Below are 19801 nucleotides of genomic sequence, written 5' to 3'. Positions count from 1 at the left end.
CATGTCTGCCAGCTAATCTTAAATAGGTCAGAAAAAATACATGTATACACATATATACATAACTATATATATATATATATACATGTGTATATACTCTGCATCTGTGTATGTATATATATGTATATTTGAAAAAAGAACTTTATTGGCTCCTCTTCCTCTGCTCCTCTGCTCCACAACTAAATCACTTAAGAACTGTAAATTCTACTCTGAGTTCTCCTATCTACCTCTGTACACTCCCTGGGTGGTTTCATCAGTCCCAATGACTTAAAATACTGACCCTATACTGATGCCTCCCAGATTTATTTTTTAGCATAATCTCTTCCCTGAACTCTGAACTCTAATATCCAACCGACCTATTTGAAATCTTGATATGGACTTCTAACTGGGACATCAAACTTAACATAACCAAAATGGAATTCTCCATTCAACCTGTTTTTCCCTCATCTTCATCTCCATGCATAATACTACTATTCACTCAGTTCCTCAAGCCAAAACCTGGGAGGCATATTCAATTCCTTCTTCCTCTCCTCCCCTCATATTCAACCTACTGATCAACTCTCTCCTCTCTCTCTCTCTCTCTCTACATATATATATATATATATATATATATATATATATATATATATATATATATATGCTGGCTCTTCTACTTCTTTCTCTCTATAGCTCTCATTCCACTCCACTCCAACCCATTATCACTCTCATTTGGCCCACTATAAGTCTCCTATCTGGTTTCCCCACTTCCGTTCTCACTCTCTTATCTATCCATGGTCCTCAGAACTGTCAATACAATCTTTAAAAACAAATAAGCCATATTATGTCACTGCCCTGTTTAAAATCAACCAGTGGCTTCTGATTGCATTTCGAATAAAGTCCAAATTCCTTTCACTGGCCCCTGCTTACCTCTGAGATCTTTTCTCCTACCACTTCCCCCAGCTTGCTGGACTCCAAACATGCTGACCTTTATTAGTCCCAGGATCATGTCAAGATCATTGCCATCTCAGGGCTTTTGCATTTATAATCCCATCTACCTAGAATGCTTGGCTCCCCCACCCCATCAAACCCCCACCAAATTTACTGTGGTTGACTCTCATCCTTCAGATCTCAACTCAAAAGTCTCTTCCTCACAAAAGCCTTTCTGGACTCCACTATTAATAAGTCACCATCTAGGGACACCTGGGTGGTTCAGTGGTTGAGTGTCTGCCTTTGGCTCAGGAGTGATCCTGGGATGGAGTCTCACATTGGGCTCCCCACAGGGAGCCTGCTTCTCCCTCTGCCTATGTCTCTGCCTCTCTCCCTGTGTCTCTCACGAATAAAAAAAATCTTAAGAAAAAAATAAGTCACCATCTACTGTAATTCCTTGGTTTACTGTCTTCATAGCACCTATCTGTATCTGTAATTGCACATTAGTTAACTTGATTCTTGTTTGTTTTCTCCTACTGTAACATATGTTCCAGGAGAACTGGAACTCTCACCACAGCAGCCTTGATGTACACTCAAAGATTGGTTGATGTGTGTAAATCATGTTTACATATGTATATATGCACTATCAGTAAATTCTCTGAGGGTAGGTATCATGTCTTTTTCATCACTTTTTTTTTCTTGTATATACAAGGCACTTAAATATCTGTGGAAGGAGTAAACTAGTGCATGTCTTGTTTTTTTCAAAATATAATTAAGATAGGCAATTTTTTTGTCTGGTTAAAAAATATCCTTCCACCCCCCAATCATTTACAACAAAACATCTTTTCAAAAAAATCAGCATTTCTCAGGATTTTTGTGCTGTTCTATTTTCATTGAGGTGATAAGACAAAGGAGGTTTCACAAAGCAATCTTTGATTTGTCTCCCACTTAATGCTTTTCATTCTCCTGAAAAAGACATACTGAAAACATTCCATTCTCTCAATACAGACATCCTAAAAGCATTCAAATGTCACTCAAAAAATTTTTTAAAAGCCACAGAAACCAACTATTCCTTGGAGTTTTTTTTTTTTTCTTTTTTGAGCAAAGGAACATTGTTTACAGCTTGCCCTAAGGCTTCTGTTAATGTTTGTTAGAATGGGGTGTTGCAATTAGAGTTGCTCTGTTCTTCTATAATGGCAGACTGCTGCAGATTAATTTTCCTCGATGCATATATTTTCAATGACATAGAATGTTATAAATTGCTTCCAATAAACAGGAAGAAAAGTCAAAAGTGTTTTCTAGAATCTTCTCCTCCTCCCCTTCTTTTTAACTCTTATCTAAAATTTAAGGGAATAAATATTATTTTAATGTTCTAATTCCTTTTAGTTACTGAGATAACTTCTTAAGAAATTAAACTTTTTCTCAGTTTAAAGCATAATGTATACCTGGTGAGTATACCGTCACGCTTCAATACGAAACTTTTCTATAGAAGGTGGAATATTTGTATTATCTGTCTTTCCACTAGCACTAGCAATACTTATGAATTGTAAGTAAATGATCAAATGTTAATTTAAGTCTTTAAAAAGGAGATGTCAATCTGTTTTCTAAAATAAAAACAAAAATTATCCCCTCTTATTACAGAGATGTTGCAACTTTTTTTCATTAACTCCACCATGGATTATGAATAGTTTACTATGTAGCGTATACATGAGACATACAGATTAACATATGAGTTAAACAAAAGTTACTGATAAGAAAAATATAACTTCTTTTTTCATAACAATCCCACCACACAAAAAAGAATTTCTATTAAAATTCCTATTTTTCTATAATTTTTCTTAACTAAAATTGAATGGAAGTCATCATTAAAGATATTCAGTAATCAAAATGATCCACAATATAATGTTGGTAGTGTATGTGAAATGACTATAAAAGTAAAATGAATTATGACATTATAGTAGGATAACTACAATGACATCCTTGGCTACTGTTGGGAACCTAAGTTTAGTAAAACTTTAAGAAGAGGGGAGGTGCATCCTTAAAGATAAAAATAAATTACTAGAGCCAGTTTTAATAAATTCTTAACTTTATTTTGCAGTCCATGCTTTGAAAATGGAGTAGCAACTGATAATCCCATCAATTCTTTTGTCTCAGTATTAATGATTTATATAGAAACAATATAAAGAAAAGTTTCTCAGAAAGATGGAATTGTTCATTGTTCTGGTGGATATGTAAAAACAACGCTGACTCAAAAGCAGCCAAGTGGACAGCTGCAGATGCTGTACCCAATGGAAATACTAAGCAGGCATAGCACAAATCAATAATTAACAAAGCAGATGCACAAAGCTTGATGAGGATGAATAATTGTATAGGCAGGAATGGTAAAAAGCTGATAACAGTACTAGTTTTGTAAGAAATTAGATAAACTCTTTGTATTCACAAATTTGTTAGCAAGAGTACTTCAATGCCTAACAGTACACCAAGAATATCTTTTTGAGGGATCCCTGGGTGGCGCAGCGGTTTGGCGCCTGCCTTTGGCCCAGGGCGTGATCCTGGAGACCCTGGATCAAATCCCACGTCGGGCTCCCGGTGCATGGAGCCTGCTTCTCCCTCTGCCTGTGTCTCTGCCTCTCTCTCTCTCTGTGTGTGACTATCATAAATAAATAAAAAATTAAAAAAAAATCTTTAAAAAAAAAATAAAAAAAAAGAATATCTTTTTGATATGCACCTTTAATAACACTTATCACTAAAGATATTTAGAAATCAAAATTATCCACAGGCAAATATTGGTAGGGTGAACATAAAAATAATTTTAAAAGAATGAAATAGTGTTCTAGGTGCATCTAACTATAGGAGATTAAATTGTGTATATTTGGAATTCTTAAGTTTAATGGAATGTTGGAGAGAGAGGTGTACCTTTAGGGCATGTCCTTTTCTAACTTTAGTGTGCATGTGTGTCACACTAGCCAGTCAGTAAGTTTCTTGAGGACAGTGTCACATTTTATAATGCTCTCTAAAAGCACTAAGCCCAATGCCTTTATATAAATATTGATTTCTTTAGAATGTAATGAAAATGGACAATATGATTAAGCATGCTTTAGTAAAAGCATTTAGAGTAAATTCTTTACATAGATGCTGAATATATGACTCAAACATTTTTTAGGAGTCTATTTTTTTTTTGAGTAATAACTTCTTAAATCGCAGTGACTTTAAAAACTAGAAATTTGCAGTGGTAATAGATGCATTTTTATAGCAAATTTGGAAAGCAGGTCTCAGAGTTTTAGTTATATAAGATAGGTATGAAAGATTCATGTTTAGCCTTCTTTTCCTTAGGACATATATTGCAGGAATAACTGTCCTTATGAATGCAAGGATTCATTGCCCAAAATTAAATCAAGCGCTCTAACCTGAAGATTCATTCTTTACATGGCCATTTTATGTCATTCTATTTTCTTTGAGTTATCATTGAAAATGCATACTTCTTTTGTCTACATATTCATTAATTTACAAATATTTATTGAGTACCTACTTTGTACCAGGCACTATTTTATTTATTTTATTTATTTATTTATTTATTTTTTTCCCAGGCACTATTTAAAATGTCGGGAAAATAGTGAACAAGCAAAAATCACTGCACTTATGGAAGTTTTATTCTAAGGATGGAGGGAATAAAGATAAATCAGTAAAATATATGATAAATTAATGTTCAGTACCAAGGGGAAAAAATAAAACAGAAGTAGGGTAGGAAGTCTGTGAAAGAAGTAGAATTTTAAATTGAGTGGGCGGCCAGGAAAGGCCTCACCGAGAAGTGACGTTTGGATTTAAGTCCTGAAAGAGGTGAAGGAGCTTAGTCCTTCGGCTGAGGGAAAAGCATTCCAGGCAGGAGAAACCCCAGGTTCACGAGGGCCTTGAGGCGACACAGGGCTTCGCGTAGTGGAGAAGACCGAGGAGGCCAGTCTGGCTGGAGGAGACCGACGCAGAGCAGGGGAAATGAGATCAGAGGTGACAGGAAGGCAGGTCATAAAGGACCTCGGAGGGAGGAGGGGAAGCCTTGAAGGGTTCTGCACGGAAGAGTGACGCCCGCCCGAGCGGGATCACACTGGCCACGGAGCTTTGAGGACGAGGCGAAGAGGCCGAGGCTGGGAACGTGGGGAGCATTCAGGCCACGGCTGTAAGCCAGCGGGAGGTGGTGGTGGCTTGAACCGCAGCGCCGGCAGCGGTGACAGCAGTGGCCGGGTTCCGGGTATACTTTGAAGATGCTGCTCGGAGGATCTTCAGACAGAATATGTGAGGTCATCCACTACTTGTGATGAAGTCGAATTTCCGCTGTTCCCTCCTGATCGATCAAAAAGTCACCGATTCTCACACATTTTCTGCCATTCCTAGATCATGATGTCGACCTACACGACTTTTGCCCCTGCGTTTGAAGACGCATCTCAACGATTTCTGTGTCCTGGGTCAACCTTGAGGGAGGCTAACGAGACAATGTGGCTCGGAGATCGGACGGCGCCAGCGGCAGGGCAGCTCGCGGCTCATGCTAGCCTGTCAGCTCCGCGGGGCTCGCCTGCTGCCCTCCTCCGGGCGCGTCTCGGAACCTTGCGCACGTCAGGCTCCCCCAAAATGCCGGATTGCTGTGGACTCCACATCTCCCGCGGGGTAACACACCGGAAGACAACATCCCGCCAGGTCAAGTTAGCATCCCCATGCCAGGACGCTCGACAGGTGAATGTGTCCGAGATGCTCATGAACACGGTTCAACAAAGGGCGGAGGAGGTCGGCTTTGCAATGCACCTCTGTCCCCTGAAGCTCCCGCAGCGCTAAGCCCCCCGGAGCGGGGCACGGACGCCCGCCCAGTCCAAGCGCGCCCGCGCCAGCGGCCCGAGACCCAGGCGGCCTCTCGCGGGCCTGCGCTGTGCATGCCGGGAGTTGTAGTCTCCCTCTCCGCCGCCCGCCTTCCCGCGAGCCCGGCCGCCGGCGCGCTAGCGCCCCCAGCGGCACGCGGGCTCCGGGAAGCGCCGCGCTCGCGGGCGGCGCGGGGCGTTGCCTAGCAACGGGGGAGCGGCGACGTCACGGCGGCCGCGCGTTTTTAGCGCCGCTGCAGCGGGTCGAGCCGCGGCGCGTCCCTCGGCGGCGTCCGAGCGTCCAGGTCCGCCCTGCCGCGCCTCCGCCTGCCCCGGGGACGCCGAGCGCCGCCTGCCGCCGCGGCCCCCCGCGAGGCCCGGGCCGGGAACTAGAGGCGGTCCGGCCGGCTCGCCCCGGGCCCGCGCCCGCGGCCTCGGCGGGACGATGCTGGAGTCCATTCGCGTGACGGGTGAGTGCGGGGCAGGCGGCCCTGGGCCGGCGGGGCGGGCGCGGGGCGGGCGCGGGGCCGGGTGCGGGGCCGGGTGCGCGGAGGGAACACCCCGGGAAGGCCCCGTCCGCTTGGTCGCCTGTCGAGGGCCAGCACGTGCCGTGGGACCTGCGGGGGAGGGTCTGGCGCGGCGCGGCTCCGTGGACGCGCCCCCCCCCCCAGCTCCTGCCACAGCCGACGGGGACCGGCGCGGAGCGGGGGCGTCTGGGTTTCTAGAATGTTCCGAAGGACCCCGGCTGAGGGCCGCCGCAGTGCCCGTTTCTCCCCGTGCTTTGGTTCTCCGCGCGGGCGGGACCTCTTGGTCGGCGCTTTCAGCGGGTCCCTTGCTAGGGTGGTGCTGTGCCCGCTGCGAGGCGCGCAGACGCCAGCCAGGTCAGGAAGGTCGCTGGCCTTTTATTGTCTGAAAAGGAAAAAGAAAAGAAGAACAAAGTATGGATGCTCAGCCATCTAAATATCATCTCACATACTAGGAGGCTCTCCCTCCTTGGCCACTGTCCCCGCCCCTGATTCCTGTGACATTTCTGCAGACAGGGCTCGTAGTAGCCCAGCAGCGCGATGACCACCACCCGCGCGATGGATCAGAGGACGTGCCCGACCCCACAAACTGTGTCAAATTTATTTAATTCATCATTTATTTATTTACCATCTGGCATCGCAGTACCAGACCATTTCTTTCCTATTCGTATTTAGATCCTGCAGCTGGATTCCTTTCCAATGAAAATGCTTGTGGTCTCGATTTTACACTATTTTACCTCATGTTCGGTCTTCTAGAATGTGGAGCTGATCCTGTGCTTTGATTGATCTCGTCGTTGTTTACGTTGACAGGAAGCGCAGGACTCAAGATCTAAGAAGCAAACCTAAATCAGCATTAGAGTTTTTAAGAGTGTGATTTGATGCAGACACTACTTTTTCATCCTGAAACACAACGAGAATTTTGAAAAGTCCCTTAAAAGTACCCTACCTTCTTTTTGTTTCGGGGCAGGCAGGGCCTCTCAGCTTTGGCACTATTAACATTGGATTAATGGACAGTTCTTTGCAGTGAGGGGGGCTGTCCTGTGCATTGTCGAATGCTTAACTAGCATCCCTGGCTCCTGGTCTCTACTCACTAGATGTCAGGAGCACCCCCCTCCCCCATACACAGTTGAGATCACCAAAGATGTCCCCAGACATTGTCAGGTGTTCCCTAGAGGGCAAAATTACTCCCTTTCCCATTTGAAAACCACTGCCTTGGAGAAAAACAAAGTGAAGGTTTTTAGACAACCATTCAGAAATAATATCAATTAAGATAATTTCCCCAAAGTAAAGCAATCATTGCAGAAAGAGAATACGATTATGACAATAATGGTATTAGAAAGTAGGTACCCAGGCAGCCCAGGTGTCTCAGCAGCTTAGCACCACCATCGGCCCAGGGCGTGATCCGGAGACCCAGGATCGAGTCCCCACATCAGGCTCCCTGCATAGAGCCTGCTTCTCCCTCTGCCTGTGACTCTGCCTCTCTCTCTCTCTCTCTCTCTCTCTCTCTCTCTCTTTCTCTGTGTCTCTCAGGAATAAACAAATAAAATCTTAAAAAAAAAAAAAGGTATCTTGACCATTCAGTCAGCAGTGGAATGGGAAATGGGATCTCTTGCTTTTCATTAGGCAGAGTTGGTAGATTAAGGAGAGGTGCTTTATGAAATACTAGACTCATTGCTCTGTCTCAATTCAATTTCTGTAATTTAGTGGCAAAAATCACTTCAACTCTGCACTGTTCGCAGCACTTAACACATTTTAGCACGTTCAGTCTTCACACCAGTACTATGAAATGTGTAGTAGTATTACCCCATTTACAGATAAGGAAACTACAGCACAAAGAAGTTAACTCATTCAAGGTCACAGCTACTGCTAAACAGCCAGGATTCAGACTGGAGCAGTTCCATTCCAAAGCCCATGTTTTCAACCACTACGCTATTACAGTGACTGTATGTTGACTTAAGCCACAAAGTTCAACATGAACATCTCATTTAACATCATCAGGGGCATATTATCTGATAGTTTGCTCCAGGTGTTTTTTTGTTTTTTATCACAGGCAAGCTGTAAATAAGTTTTGCCTGGAAAGATCATATTCTACTTGATTATAAAATTTGCAAAATAGAAGACGTTTAGCTCATTCAGTGAGTAACAAAGCTGTCAGAAGCCATGTAGGATTATGTTAATTTTTGATTTCCTACTGCCCATATTTTGTATTGGATATAAGTGATTAATGATAAGAAGTGATTGATGGATCATCTGAAAATGAAGCTCCTTTGTAACAAAAGCAAATGTTTAAAAATACTGGAGACCAAAGTCGTCTTAAGGCTACTCTTTGGCCATATGGGATGAATACACTTAGGCACCCAGCTCCTGTTTGTCTTATAGCCAGCCGTAGGCACCTGCCATTAAAACTTGTCTTCAACATCACTAGTTGTTTCACTTTTTTAATGCCATCCTGGTATGATTTTTTTTTTCTCAACCTTCAGGCATTCAAGTCTTGTATCCTTTCTTTCCTCTCAAATATTACCTTCCCTTGGCTACCTCTCTGGCCATCCTTTCATAAGCAAGGCATGAGTGAGCAAAAACATGCACAGGTGTATGCCGTAATGAGACTTAGAATTTCAGTATTGGAGGAGGCCATCATACAACTGTGACAGGTGCTTCAAAGAACCCTCCAGGGAAGGTTTCCTGAACAAGTGACATTTGAACTGAAGGGTGAGTGGGAATTCATTAAACACGGGTAAGAAGGGCTCTCCAAACATAGGGACAATATAGGAAGAGTGTCTGGAGGGAGAAAGGTGAGAATGAGGGATTGACAGAATGAAAGGGCATGACAGAATGAAAGAGTAGACTGATTAAGGGGAACATGGTGCAAGGAGGCCAGAGAGGTGGAGCGACCTGACCATGAGTGACTCCATATGCCATGGTTAGGAGTTTTGTCTTCATCCTAAGTAGAAAGCCATGGGGAAGTTTGTTTTCTGGCATGTTCACTGTTTCAGATGGTGTGCAAAGTGATTTCCTGTACCAGAACCATTATTTCCTGGCATTATAGAATACCCTGCATATTTCTAACTGTAAAATAACAACGCAAACCATGACAGTGTCAAGACCTAAAGAATCATTGTTACTAGTTGAGTAACACTGAAGTGCTCCTAACTGGGACTGGGACACTTTTGGGAGTCCTGAAGTTGATTTTCTCTGTTCCTGAATGATATGAGCAGTGCCTTTTCATCTCTCTCTCTCTCTCTCTCTCTCTCTCTCTCTCTCTCTCTCTCTCTCCCTCCCTCCCTCCCTCCCTCCCTCGCCCCCCCTTTAACTTACAATTGAGAAACTATATTGGGTTCCGTTGAATTTAGAGATGTTAAATTTAGTAGGTTACTTGTTATAATGCAGACAAATTGGGCCATAAATATGTTTTCAAAGATACTGATTTTTTCATACACCATTTAAAAGATTAAGGTGTAGCTTATATTCAGTAAAGTTCACAAGTCTTAAAAGCGTAGCCCAATGAATTTGTGCATATGTAACTCCTGCCTAGAAGAAGATATAGAACATTTCTAGCACCCAGTACCCTGGTGACTCTTCCTAGGTTATAACCCATCCCTCAGTGATAACCACTATTCTGATTTCTAATACCATGAATTAGATTTGCCTGTTTTTGAACTACATAAAAATGAAATTGTATGATATGTACTCTTTTGATCTGGCTTTGTTTATGCAGTATTCTCTGATATTCATTTGTATTGTTTCTTGCAACTTCAGCTGCTTTTCCATTGCAATATAGCATTCTGTTATACAAATTACCGCAATTTATTTTTTCTGCTGTTGATGTTATATCATTTCAATTTTAAGTGATGAACTACTTGATAAAGTGTTTATTTTATTCAGGAACTATATTGTTTTGCTTTTCCTTCTCTTTGTAATGCAACCTGTCCTCTTGTTATGTAAAATTATGCCAGGTTCTCAGGTTTCATAAATATTAGTGAACTGTATGAAATTGCCATTTTGTGGGTCAAAATTGGCTGAATGGTATTTTCCACCAGGCTTTGTTTCTGGTGAGCTAATCTTCCTTTCAGATAGAGACCTCATAATTACTTCATCTCTTCACAGTTGTGAAAAACAAAGTTGAGTGAGTCTCTTTCCCATTCCTTTAGATGAGGAACATGAGGCACTGATGGGTTTAATGATTAGACTAATATTACAGAGAGGTCATTGAAAGAGCTGGGAATAGTAGCCAGGAATCCTGGTATCCTTTTCTCCTGTTCTAGATACAAATTAAGCTTTCATTGTGTTGGTAATTTCAGTATATTCACCTACTTGTGAATATAGTGAGTATCCATTTTAATGTAATATTATTTCCCCTCCCCCCCCATAAGGGTGATCCTGTTGGGGTGAATGATTTCTTTGATCAAGTTGTTTTTGTTTAAGGTTATAGTGAAGTACATTGCTGATGGCTAAAATGTCACATTACGTAGTGACTTTTAATATATGAAAGTAGGATCGATTACCTTATTCCTTTTCTGAAGAACATGAGTACACTTCCCCCAAAGAAGCCTGCATATGTTTTTAACAAATTTTGATTTTCCAGGAAAAAGAATAATAGGATGTTCTTCAATGAAATCTTTTTATTGGTCTTTTATTATGTTTTTATGCATGTTTAAAAGTTACTTTTTCTTAAAGAATAGTTAAAATGATAAAAGAACAACACTTTAGGTTGTCTAATAGTACATTTTAATGCAACTGCAGCAAGATCGGTGTGACTCTAAGAAATTAATTTATATTCATCTTGTATGAGTTATTTGATCACCTTTTACGGACTTGAGTCCCACTTTCACAGACTTCATGGGAGATCAGCATTTGGCAGGATTGGCATTTTATTAAATAAATACACTATTGGCACTCCCAAACCTTACTCATCAGCAGAAGGAGCTTAAAAAGGACTGATGGTAAACCTCTCAGGTAGATAATTAGCAAGTGAGCTGAAATGCTATGACTCCTGGGGGAAAAGGGTCTGTCCTGCATACACTGTCACCTCTCTTCCATCTCCCACTCCCCATCAAGGGCTTAGGCAGGTGGTTCAAGACTTTTGTTAAGTATCCTGAAGTGTATAGGTTGTTTGAGGTGGAACAGAATTCTGAATTTAGAGGTCACTGATGCTTTATGGTGAAAAAAGAACTCTTGAGTTGGGCTTTGTGGTCATAGAGCCACTAAGTCTTAGGAACCAAAGAAAGCATTTTTACACTGAATATTCATTAAAAAAAGAAAAATCAACATGGGCAGCCTGGATGGCTTGGCGGTTTGGTGCCTGCCTTCGGCCCAGGGCATGGTCCTGGAGACCCAGGATCAAGTCCCGCATCAGGCTCCCTGCGTGGAGCCTGCTTCTCTCTCTGCCTGTGTCTCTCTCTCTGTGTCTCTCATGAATAAATAAATAAAATCTTTTTTAAAAAAATCAACATACATGTAATAAGCCATCAAAATTAGGAATTCTTTAGCATAGTTTTATTCACTGATTTTAATTTGGTGTAATTTTCTCCCTTTTTATTATGAAGACTAAATGAGAAAGAACCTGATTACCTCCCTTTACCTTCCTGGCTGTACCTACTCCTCACATGACTTTTCCAAGTTTGTGATGCCCTTAGTCTTATCTCAGTTTTCTTGTTCTTTCCCTTTTAGTGTCCACTTCAGTCTTTCTTTCCTAATGACCTCTTGTCTCGTAAAGTTGTATTTTTTTAGGGAGACTGACATTGTTCATGGGCGTTGGGCTACAGCCTGGCTTCTGGTGTTCCTTAGCCTGTGTTTGCTCAGCCTGCCCAATGTGAACTATCAGTTGGCAACACTTAAGTCTGAAATCCCTGAAGAACTGAGACCTACTGGCCCATAATGAAAGTTTTGTTTGTTATGTTTATTTTTGGCTGGTTTTTTTTTTCCATTTATTGAATGGCTTCTTTGTGTAGTCAACCTTCAACATTAACCTGTGCAGTCTAGCTCCTGCCTCTCAGCTTATACGTGTAGTAGACATTTAGCCCCTGCAAATTTACACTTTTATCTTCAAGACACCAAAATGCAAATTTCACATCTTGGCCTAGAAAATGTTAACTGGAAGGACTTTTAAGTACCTTACATATTTGGATTATTATCCATTTTTGACCTGGTACTTTACCAGGTCTTTATCCTAAACCCTACGACTTCTAAGCTTTAACAACTTATGTTTAGGGCAGGATTTCATTACCATAGCACTATTTTAGGATAGATATTTTTGTTGTCAGAGTCCTGTGCATTAAAAGATATTTAGCATCATCCTTGGCCTCTACCCACAAGATGCCAGTAACACCCACCCTCGTTGTGACAATCAGAATGTCTCCAGACAGTGCCATGTGTCCCCTGGGGAGCACCATTGCCTCTGGTTTAGAACCATTGGTTCAGGGTTTTCCCTGTTTTATTTATACTTCTGCAGTGATTTAGAACTGTAGAATGGTCCCAGAACTACAAATAACCTGTTTATCCACAGTGGTTGGAGAGTGACATGTTTAGGGTCTGCCATTCATTCATTCATTCATTCAGTGTACATTTATTGAATGTCTATCAGATCCATGCTAGATGTGGAAAAGGAAGAGATGAATAAAACAGTTTTGATACCTGTCTTAGTAAGTATATCAGTTATTTAGAGTACCATGTCTTATTAGGTTCTATGTTCTGTATGGAGGAAGAAAAGAGGCAGTGCTGCTCTACAGACATAATATTAAATATCTGTTGATAATTGAATGGCCATATAAAGGACAATAAGCCTGGACTCTATAATCACATACACATGCATTCAAAACAGTTTGCAGTTCATTACTCTGTCATATAACCTTGAGCAAATTAACATTTCTGAGAATTAAGTGATATAACATGTACAGTTTTCTGTGAAATCCCAAACTCACATGTGTCAACAATTGATATGTTATTATTATTATTTATGTCTGCTTATTATAGAAAGGATCCCTGAGTGTCTAATCTTAAATGAGTGAATGACAGATATATGTGAATAAAGTCTTCAAAAAATTTGAAATAAAATAAATTGTTTCTAGGCAGGCATCTGTGCAAGTCAGCTAGCATTGAAAATCCTTTAATAATAGGAGTCAAAGATTGGGGGCTAGAGCCATAAGGGTCCATGAGACTTGGAAAAAAGAACTGGTTGAAAGAATCATATGTCATTTGCAGAAAGTACTTAGGAAAGGTTTATAAGCAGACCTGGCCAGAAGTCAGATTTGTAGACAGGACTTGAGCTGGAACCTAGTTCTAATGAGTAGGGTTTAAGACAAACTCACTTTGTCAGTTTAGACTTAAATCTGAAAGTTCTTAAAGGTCTAGTTACAATCTCACCTATTTCTCTTCACATTGTTTTCTTCTCTGATCCCTAGCTTATTGATGTATTTTCTGTTTTTCACATTTCAACTTATGCTACCTTGTATTATTATTCAAATCTTCATAGGACTGCCTTGCTTCCAGAGCCAGATTAGAAGCTGGTTAAAGCCAAAACAATGGACTTATAAAGATGCTTCTCAAAGCCATGTACCTAATTAGTAGTATTCCATGTATTTGTGGAATGAAAGAATGCAAGTCAACACAGCTTTAAAGTAGTGCATGAGCATCAGTATACTAAGTGATTTGTACCTCTTTAAATCAACCAATCGAGTGACATTACTAAAACATATTTTAACATACACATATCATTTATTTAATTTTAAAAATTATTTTTGTGGTAAATAAGGCAGTGTTCTCTTACTGCTCGCTATCTTTATAGCACCCAATTTCAAGATTGTGTTGGATTTGAAAATGCCTTGGATTTTACTTTGGTATTGGTAATACTATTGAAAATTGTATCCTTTCTGTGAAAGCATATTCTTTGGTAGAGTTGAGTATTCAAATTATGTATGTATGCTATCTCATATCAATATTAAACTTTGATCATCTAAATGGTATGAAGCTGAGGATTTTTATAGATAATTCATCATATATGCTTATATAGAAGTGACAATGTCTAGCATGACCAAAGTTTTAGTAACATTTTTTAATATTTAAAATGTCTTTTCTAAAGATTGTTGCAAATTTTATAAAGTTTACAGAACCTTCAGAATACTTTTTGTATAATAAGCAGTTTGCTTCATCTGGTATCTTTGTTATTTCTTTTGTTTTGATTTTGTTTATTAACACAGAAAAGCTTCACTGGCCTGAGCAAGAACTTGCTAAGAAGTCTGTTCTAAATGCAGAAGAGTCATTGATCATTGACAGCAAAAGAAGCATTTCACATTTATCTTCTGGAATACTGAAGGACATTTTCACAACTGGAACCAGTAGTTACAATGTCCTACTACAGAGCAAAGAGGAAAAAAAGCATCATTCACAAAAACAGTCTTCCTCCACCTACTCCAAAAGATGTAGAAAACCCAGCAAATCTCCTAGTTCTTCTCGTAGTAAAGATCTTCGCAAGATGAAAGCCCCAGTGCCTGTGATGAGCAGTGGTACTTGGTACTGCCTGGAAAGGCAGCCTGGTGTTTTTGTCACTAGTTCAGTGTCGAGTCCTATAAAGTTTACACCTGATATCTCTGTTACAGGAAGCAGCATAGTACTGCCACCTAAACCCAAAAACAAGGTAAAGCGACGCCATTTCTCTTCTCTGCCAAAGCCAAAGCCGCAGCCTCAATTGTCTAGAAGTTTTGAAAAAGGAGATGACTTTTCTGGGAAGAAATTTTGTATACTGACTGCTATAAAGCCCACCAACTTGGAGAAAGAGAAACTGAGATTCTTCAAATCTGACTATACCTACAATCCTCAGTTTGAATATGCAAATCCATCTCTGCCAAGTGTGTTAGCCAAACACAGCAATGCATCTGACCGATTTCTTAAACAGGTAAAACACTACTTCAGTAGTGGTATTTCCTTTTTATGTAACTAAAGCAATTATTTACAATCTTATAAAAAAAGACTTTAAAACATATTTCAGTTATTTATGTTTTATAGTTAACTTCCTTCCTGAACATGTAAATGTGTGATAGGAAATCTCCAGGTGAGTGCCATAGCCTGTTTGTAAACTACTTTGCACTAGTCAGGATCTATGTGACAGGAAACAACTATATTTGTAAAAAAAAAAAAAATTTCAGATTCTGGTTCCAGGCTTTACTCAGAATATCAGATTTCTGTGGCTCTGGACCTTTGCAGGAAAGAGTGCAGTGCTTCCTGGGGACTGGAGGCAGCTGGGATAAGAGAATGCTGAAAGCTGTTAAGGGTCAGAGGCATCCTCACCAGTGGGTCGGAAGTGGATCTTTAGTGGCACCCTTATGCGGGAAAACTGACAGCTGGTGCACTTTGTGTCCTGCTTCCTGGGCTGACTACCCCAGGAAACCTAGATACCAGATCCACTTGGCTTTGCACTCTGTACTTTGTTGAATAAGATTGGTAGTGAGAGATGAGAGGAAGAGTCTTCAGGGTGGTAATCAAAGTCCTTGAACTATTTTCAGTATTTCCAGCAGTCAAATGGAAATTATATATTTATGTGATAAAGTCAGGGGACAGCTTAAGTGATTTGTTTTCTACCTTCAGGCTGGAATCATATCTCAGTGTAGATCCAGGCTAGCTCATGCTAACTAGAAGTTCTGATCGGTAGAGTGGTATTTAATAACATTGGGAAAATAAGTCAACTTTTGTTTGGCTAGATAAGATAAAGGTTTTGAATTATTTTCTTAACCTGTTAATAAAACTGGAGCAGTGGGTAAAATTAGCGGTGGGTAAATGGGGAGCTTTTGTGTGAGACAAGGAAGGCTTTGGGGTGTTGGGTAAAGACCTTGGGACAAGTCTACCCTCTGGCTGTCAGGGAAAATTAAAGGTAGGCGTGTGCGTGCAAATGGAATTGACAGAGCAGGCTGGAGACTGCTGACTTAAAAAGTTCTGCTTGCAAGATTAACCTTTGCCTGGTATCTGGGAACTTGACTGGTAAACGGTTTCCTACCCTGAAATAAAGCTTTACGTAAATGATAAGAGTAGCTTGCTGTGCCTAAACTGTGCAGTGTCTACATTGAACATCTCTTTTCCTTTTGAGAGTGTTGAATTTTGGAACGTGTTAGGCATCGGGGTGCTTATGTACCAGTCCCCAATAAAAAACCTTAACAAGTTTCCTTGGTAGACCACTCTTTTTTTTTTTTTTTTTTTAAATTTTTACTTACTTATGATAGTCACAGAGAGAGAGAGAGGCAGAGACACAGGCAGAGGGAGAAGCAGGCTCCATGCACCTGGAGCCCGATGTGGGATTCGATTCTGGGTCTCCAGGATCGCGCCCTGGGCCAAATGCAGGCACCAAACCGCTGCGCCACCCAGGGATGCCTAGACCACTCTTTACCTGGCGGTGACTCTTAGAATTCAGTTGCTGGAGAAATTAATTGTATCCTTTGTGACTTCATTCAGAGAGGATTCTTGGAAGCTTGCTTCTCTTCAGACTTTACTGGATGTAAGAAATGGGGAGTAGTGGGCTTAGGTTGATCTCTTAAAGGCATTTATTTACACTCAGAATTTAGGAAAGAAGAAAAAATTCTGACCTCAAGTAAAACATCTGTTTGGGCTGTTGTACTTGCTATTTGTTTGAGATTCCTGATTGGTTGCAAGGTCTGGTGGCTTCTATAGCTTTTGTTAAAGGGCCACTGTATTATGCAGTTCTAGGGGATGCTGTTCACAAATTGAGTCTGGGCCCTACATTTGTAAAATAGGGTTAATATTTACCATAAACATGGGGCTCTTTGGCATCATAATACTTCTCTAATACTTTTTAGTTCTGTGATCCCTTCTACAGGTCAAGTAAATTAAGTGTATGCTGAGTTAGAAATTTCGTATTGAGGGTAGCTGGGGAAGAGTGAACAAAAAAGCACATTTGTTCTTCATATAATTATTATGAAATAGCTGACCCTGCCTTTTTTGTTTGTTTGTTTGTTTGTTTGTTTTTTTAGGACCCTTGCTTCTCTGTATTCCATTAAAGTTGCTTTGAAATTTCAGGACAAAGTAATATAACTATCAGTGTGTGACAAATTAGTACTAGCATTGATAGAGTACTTAATATTTGCTTGTTAGAGTCTGTTTGCTTAGTAGTTTATCCTTATTTTCATCTTTAGTTCCTCACATGAGATGGAGTACTTATAATTTTACCAGTTGAAAAAATCGATCTAGAGAAATGATGTAACTTTTCCTGTGGTCACATAGAGTAAATTACAGAACCAGGAATCTGTTCCAGTTACTTCTGTTATTTACACAATGGCCTGTTGGCAAACTAGCTCTCAGTGGCCATGATATAAATATGAATGCTTCCACCACGACCTATTTCAAGCAATGTAACATCACCTGGCTTGCAAATAATAAAAATTCAGCCAGTTCTCACAAGCCAATATGATGGGGCTCCAGCATACCACTGTTTCACAGCATGGTTTTAGCCTGGTTTTTCTAACCCTGATGCCACCACCTGTACCCAAATGGTACTAGATGAAAAAGATCCTGTCATTTTGCTGGCAAGAATCCATGTCTCTGGCATGAGGTTATTATAGGGACATTGAAGATCGTTTTTTGCCTTCTATAATATACCTATGAAATAGTGATAGTTACTGTTTTTTGGAAGCTGTAAAGCAAAAGTATCTATAAGGGCATCTTTCAATTATGGCTTCAGTCTCAACTTAGTACACTGGTAATTAGTGCCTTGGGATGAAAGGCAAGGTCAAAACTGGGCTCCTAGTCTATATACTGAGTAAATATTTAAAAGAAGCAAATACAAGGGCTCCCCAGAAAGACTATCCACATTATAGACAGTTGATTTCTCTCTCCTTGCCCCTCTTGACTCTGCAAGGGAACAAAGCAGAAACATCCCTACCATTAAAGCTCCCGCAATATATTCCTTTTCTCTTTTCTTACTATCCTAAATATTGCATTTCATTTTTTTTCTTTCTATTTCACACGGAGTACACACAATCCAGAATTACAAGTGTTAAAATTATGTAAGCAATTATAAGAAACAAAATAATTGAAAATAGTTTTCAAAAATTCCTTCTACAATGAGATAGTGTATCCAGTGTTTTCCTATTCCTAAGAATTTATATTTTTCAAAGTAACTCTTTGTAAAGATAGTTTAAAAGAAAAAGATTTATTTATTAGAGAAAGAGAGAGACAGCATGGGGGGAGGGGCAGAGGAAGAGAGAGAAAATCCAAGTAGATTCCAGCGTGGAGCCCAAAGGAGGGCTCCATCTCATGAGCCTGAGACCATGACCTGAGCAGACACCAAGAGTCAGATGCTCAATCGACTGTGCCACCCACACGCTGCAATAGTTAGTTTTTATTAACCCATGTTAATGGAAAGAAACACTTACATGAATTAGCTAAAATAGAAAGAGATTTCCTGCTCTCTCTTTATTGAATAATTCTCATCAAAGCAGCCACCTTTGCTTTCCTGCTGGGTCAGTGCTACACCAGCCATGGGTAGTTCATTAGGGTCAGTAGTAAGTAATAAACACAATAATAGAAAAAGCCACAAACCGTGGTATGAAATGGAGATTGTAGAAAGCAGTGATACTTAAAATCAAACATCTAAGTAAAAATAAAACACTGAACTGATTTATAAAGAAAGCTTTTGGGATCCTTGGGTGGCGCAGCGGTTTGGCGCCTGCCTTTGGCCCAGGGTGTGATCCTGGAGACCCGGGATCGAGTCCCACGTCAGGTTCCTGGTGCATGGAGCCTGCTTCTCCCTCTGCCTATGTCTCTGCCTCTCTCTCTCATTCTGTGTGACTATTATAAATAAATAAAAAATTTTAAAATAAAAAAAAAAAAAAAAAAGAAAGCTTTTGAATTTTGATATAGTTCTAGACATCTTGCATCATAACCTCTGCAGGAAAAGATGCAGTTAGGAAAGAATGCAGGATTAAGTATTGAGGAATGTTAGTGTAGATGAACAGATACTAAAGGCTTGCAGGTACTAGAAGAAATGTGCAGATATGTTTGCAAAATATTGGTATGTCAAAAACCTACAATAAAACATCTTCATCTTTTTTCCATTGTAACATACCAAAGTACTCCATAAATGTATGCTTGTTAATCTTTACAATATCTTAATACCTAACCCTCTCAATCAATAGCAAAATGGATTTAAGGTGTTTATATAAGAATTATTGTCTTTTATATATGAGATTTGTTAGACATTTAAATGTAACCAAGAAATTGGAGAATTGCCTTTGTTTAAAAATAGTCTTTGATTTGGGATTGATTTGTAGATGTCTTGCTCTGTAGAAGAGAGATGGGCTGAAGTTTTCCTTGCACATTATGATGCAGAATGAGTATATTTTTATTTTTATCCCTAGACTACATATTCTTATAAATATGAAGCACAGTTTCAGCTTCATTTCCCCGTATATATATTGAGGGGAAAAGACTCTAAATGATTACTGAGAACTATTTTCTAGGACCACACAGAGGTATCTCTCAGTTGAGGTCTAAAAATATTGTAGCTAATTAAATCAAGATTCTGTTTTATGTCAC

At 40.2% G+C, this 19801-nt stretch overlaps 1 protein-coding gene across 3 annotated transcripts in view; it reads left to right on the top strand.

Moving 5' to 3' along the window:
• Nucleotides 1-19801, top strand: part of MATCAP2 (microtubule associated tyrosine carboxypeptidase 2) — a 60258-nt gene that overhangs the window by 8283 nt on the left and 32174 nt on the right. The window contains exons 1-2 of one of the 3 annotated variants that reach the window (XM_055314518.1): nt 6061-6214; nt 14860-15155. In XM_055314518.1, the coding sequence (XP_055170493.1) occupies nt 6190-6214; nt 14860-15155 (321 nt within the window). In that variant the 5' untranslated portion in view covers nt 6061-6189. Of the gene's footprint in view, nt 1-6060; nt 6215-14460; nt 15156-19801 lie in introns of those variants that run through there. The other 2 variants (XM_055314517.1, XM_055314519.1) reach the window with 2 other exon arrangements.

This window comes from Nyctereutes procyonoides, unplaced genomic scaffold (genome assembly GCF_905146905.1).
Source record: "Nyctereutes procyonoides isolate TBG_1078 unplaced genomic scaffold, NYPRO_anot_genome, whole genome shotgun sequence".
NCBI classification, from domain to species: domain Eukaryota; kingdom Metazoa; phylum Chordata; class Mammalia; order Carnivora; family Canidae; genus Nyctereutes; species Nyctereutes procyonoides.
This window is presented reverse-complemented; position numbering and strand designations above follow the sequence as displayed.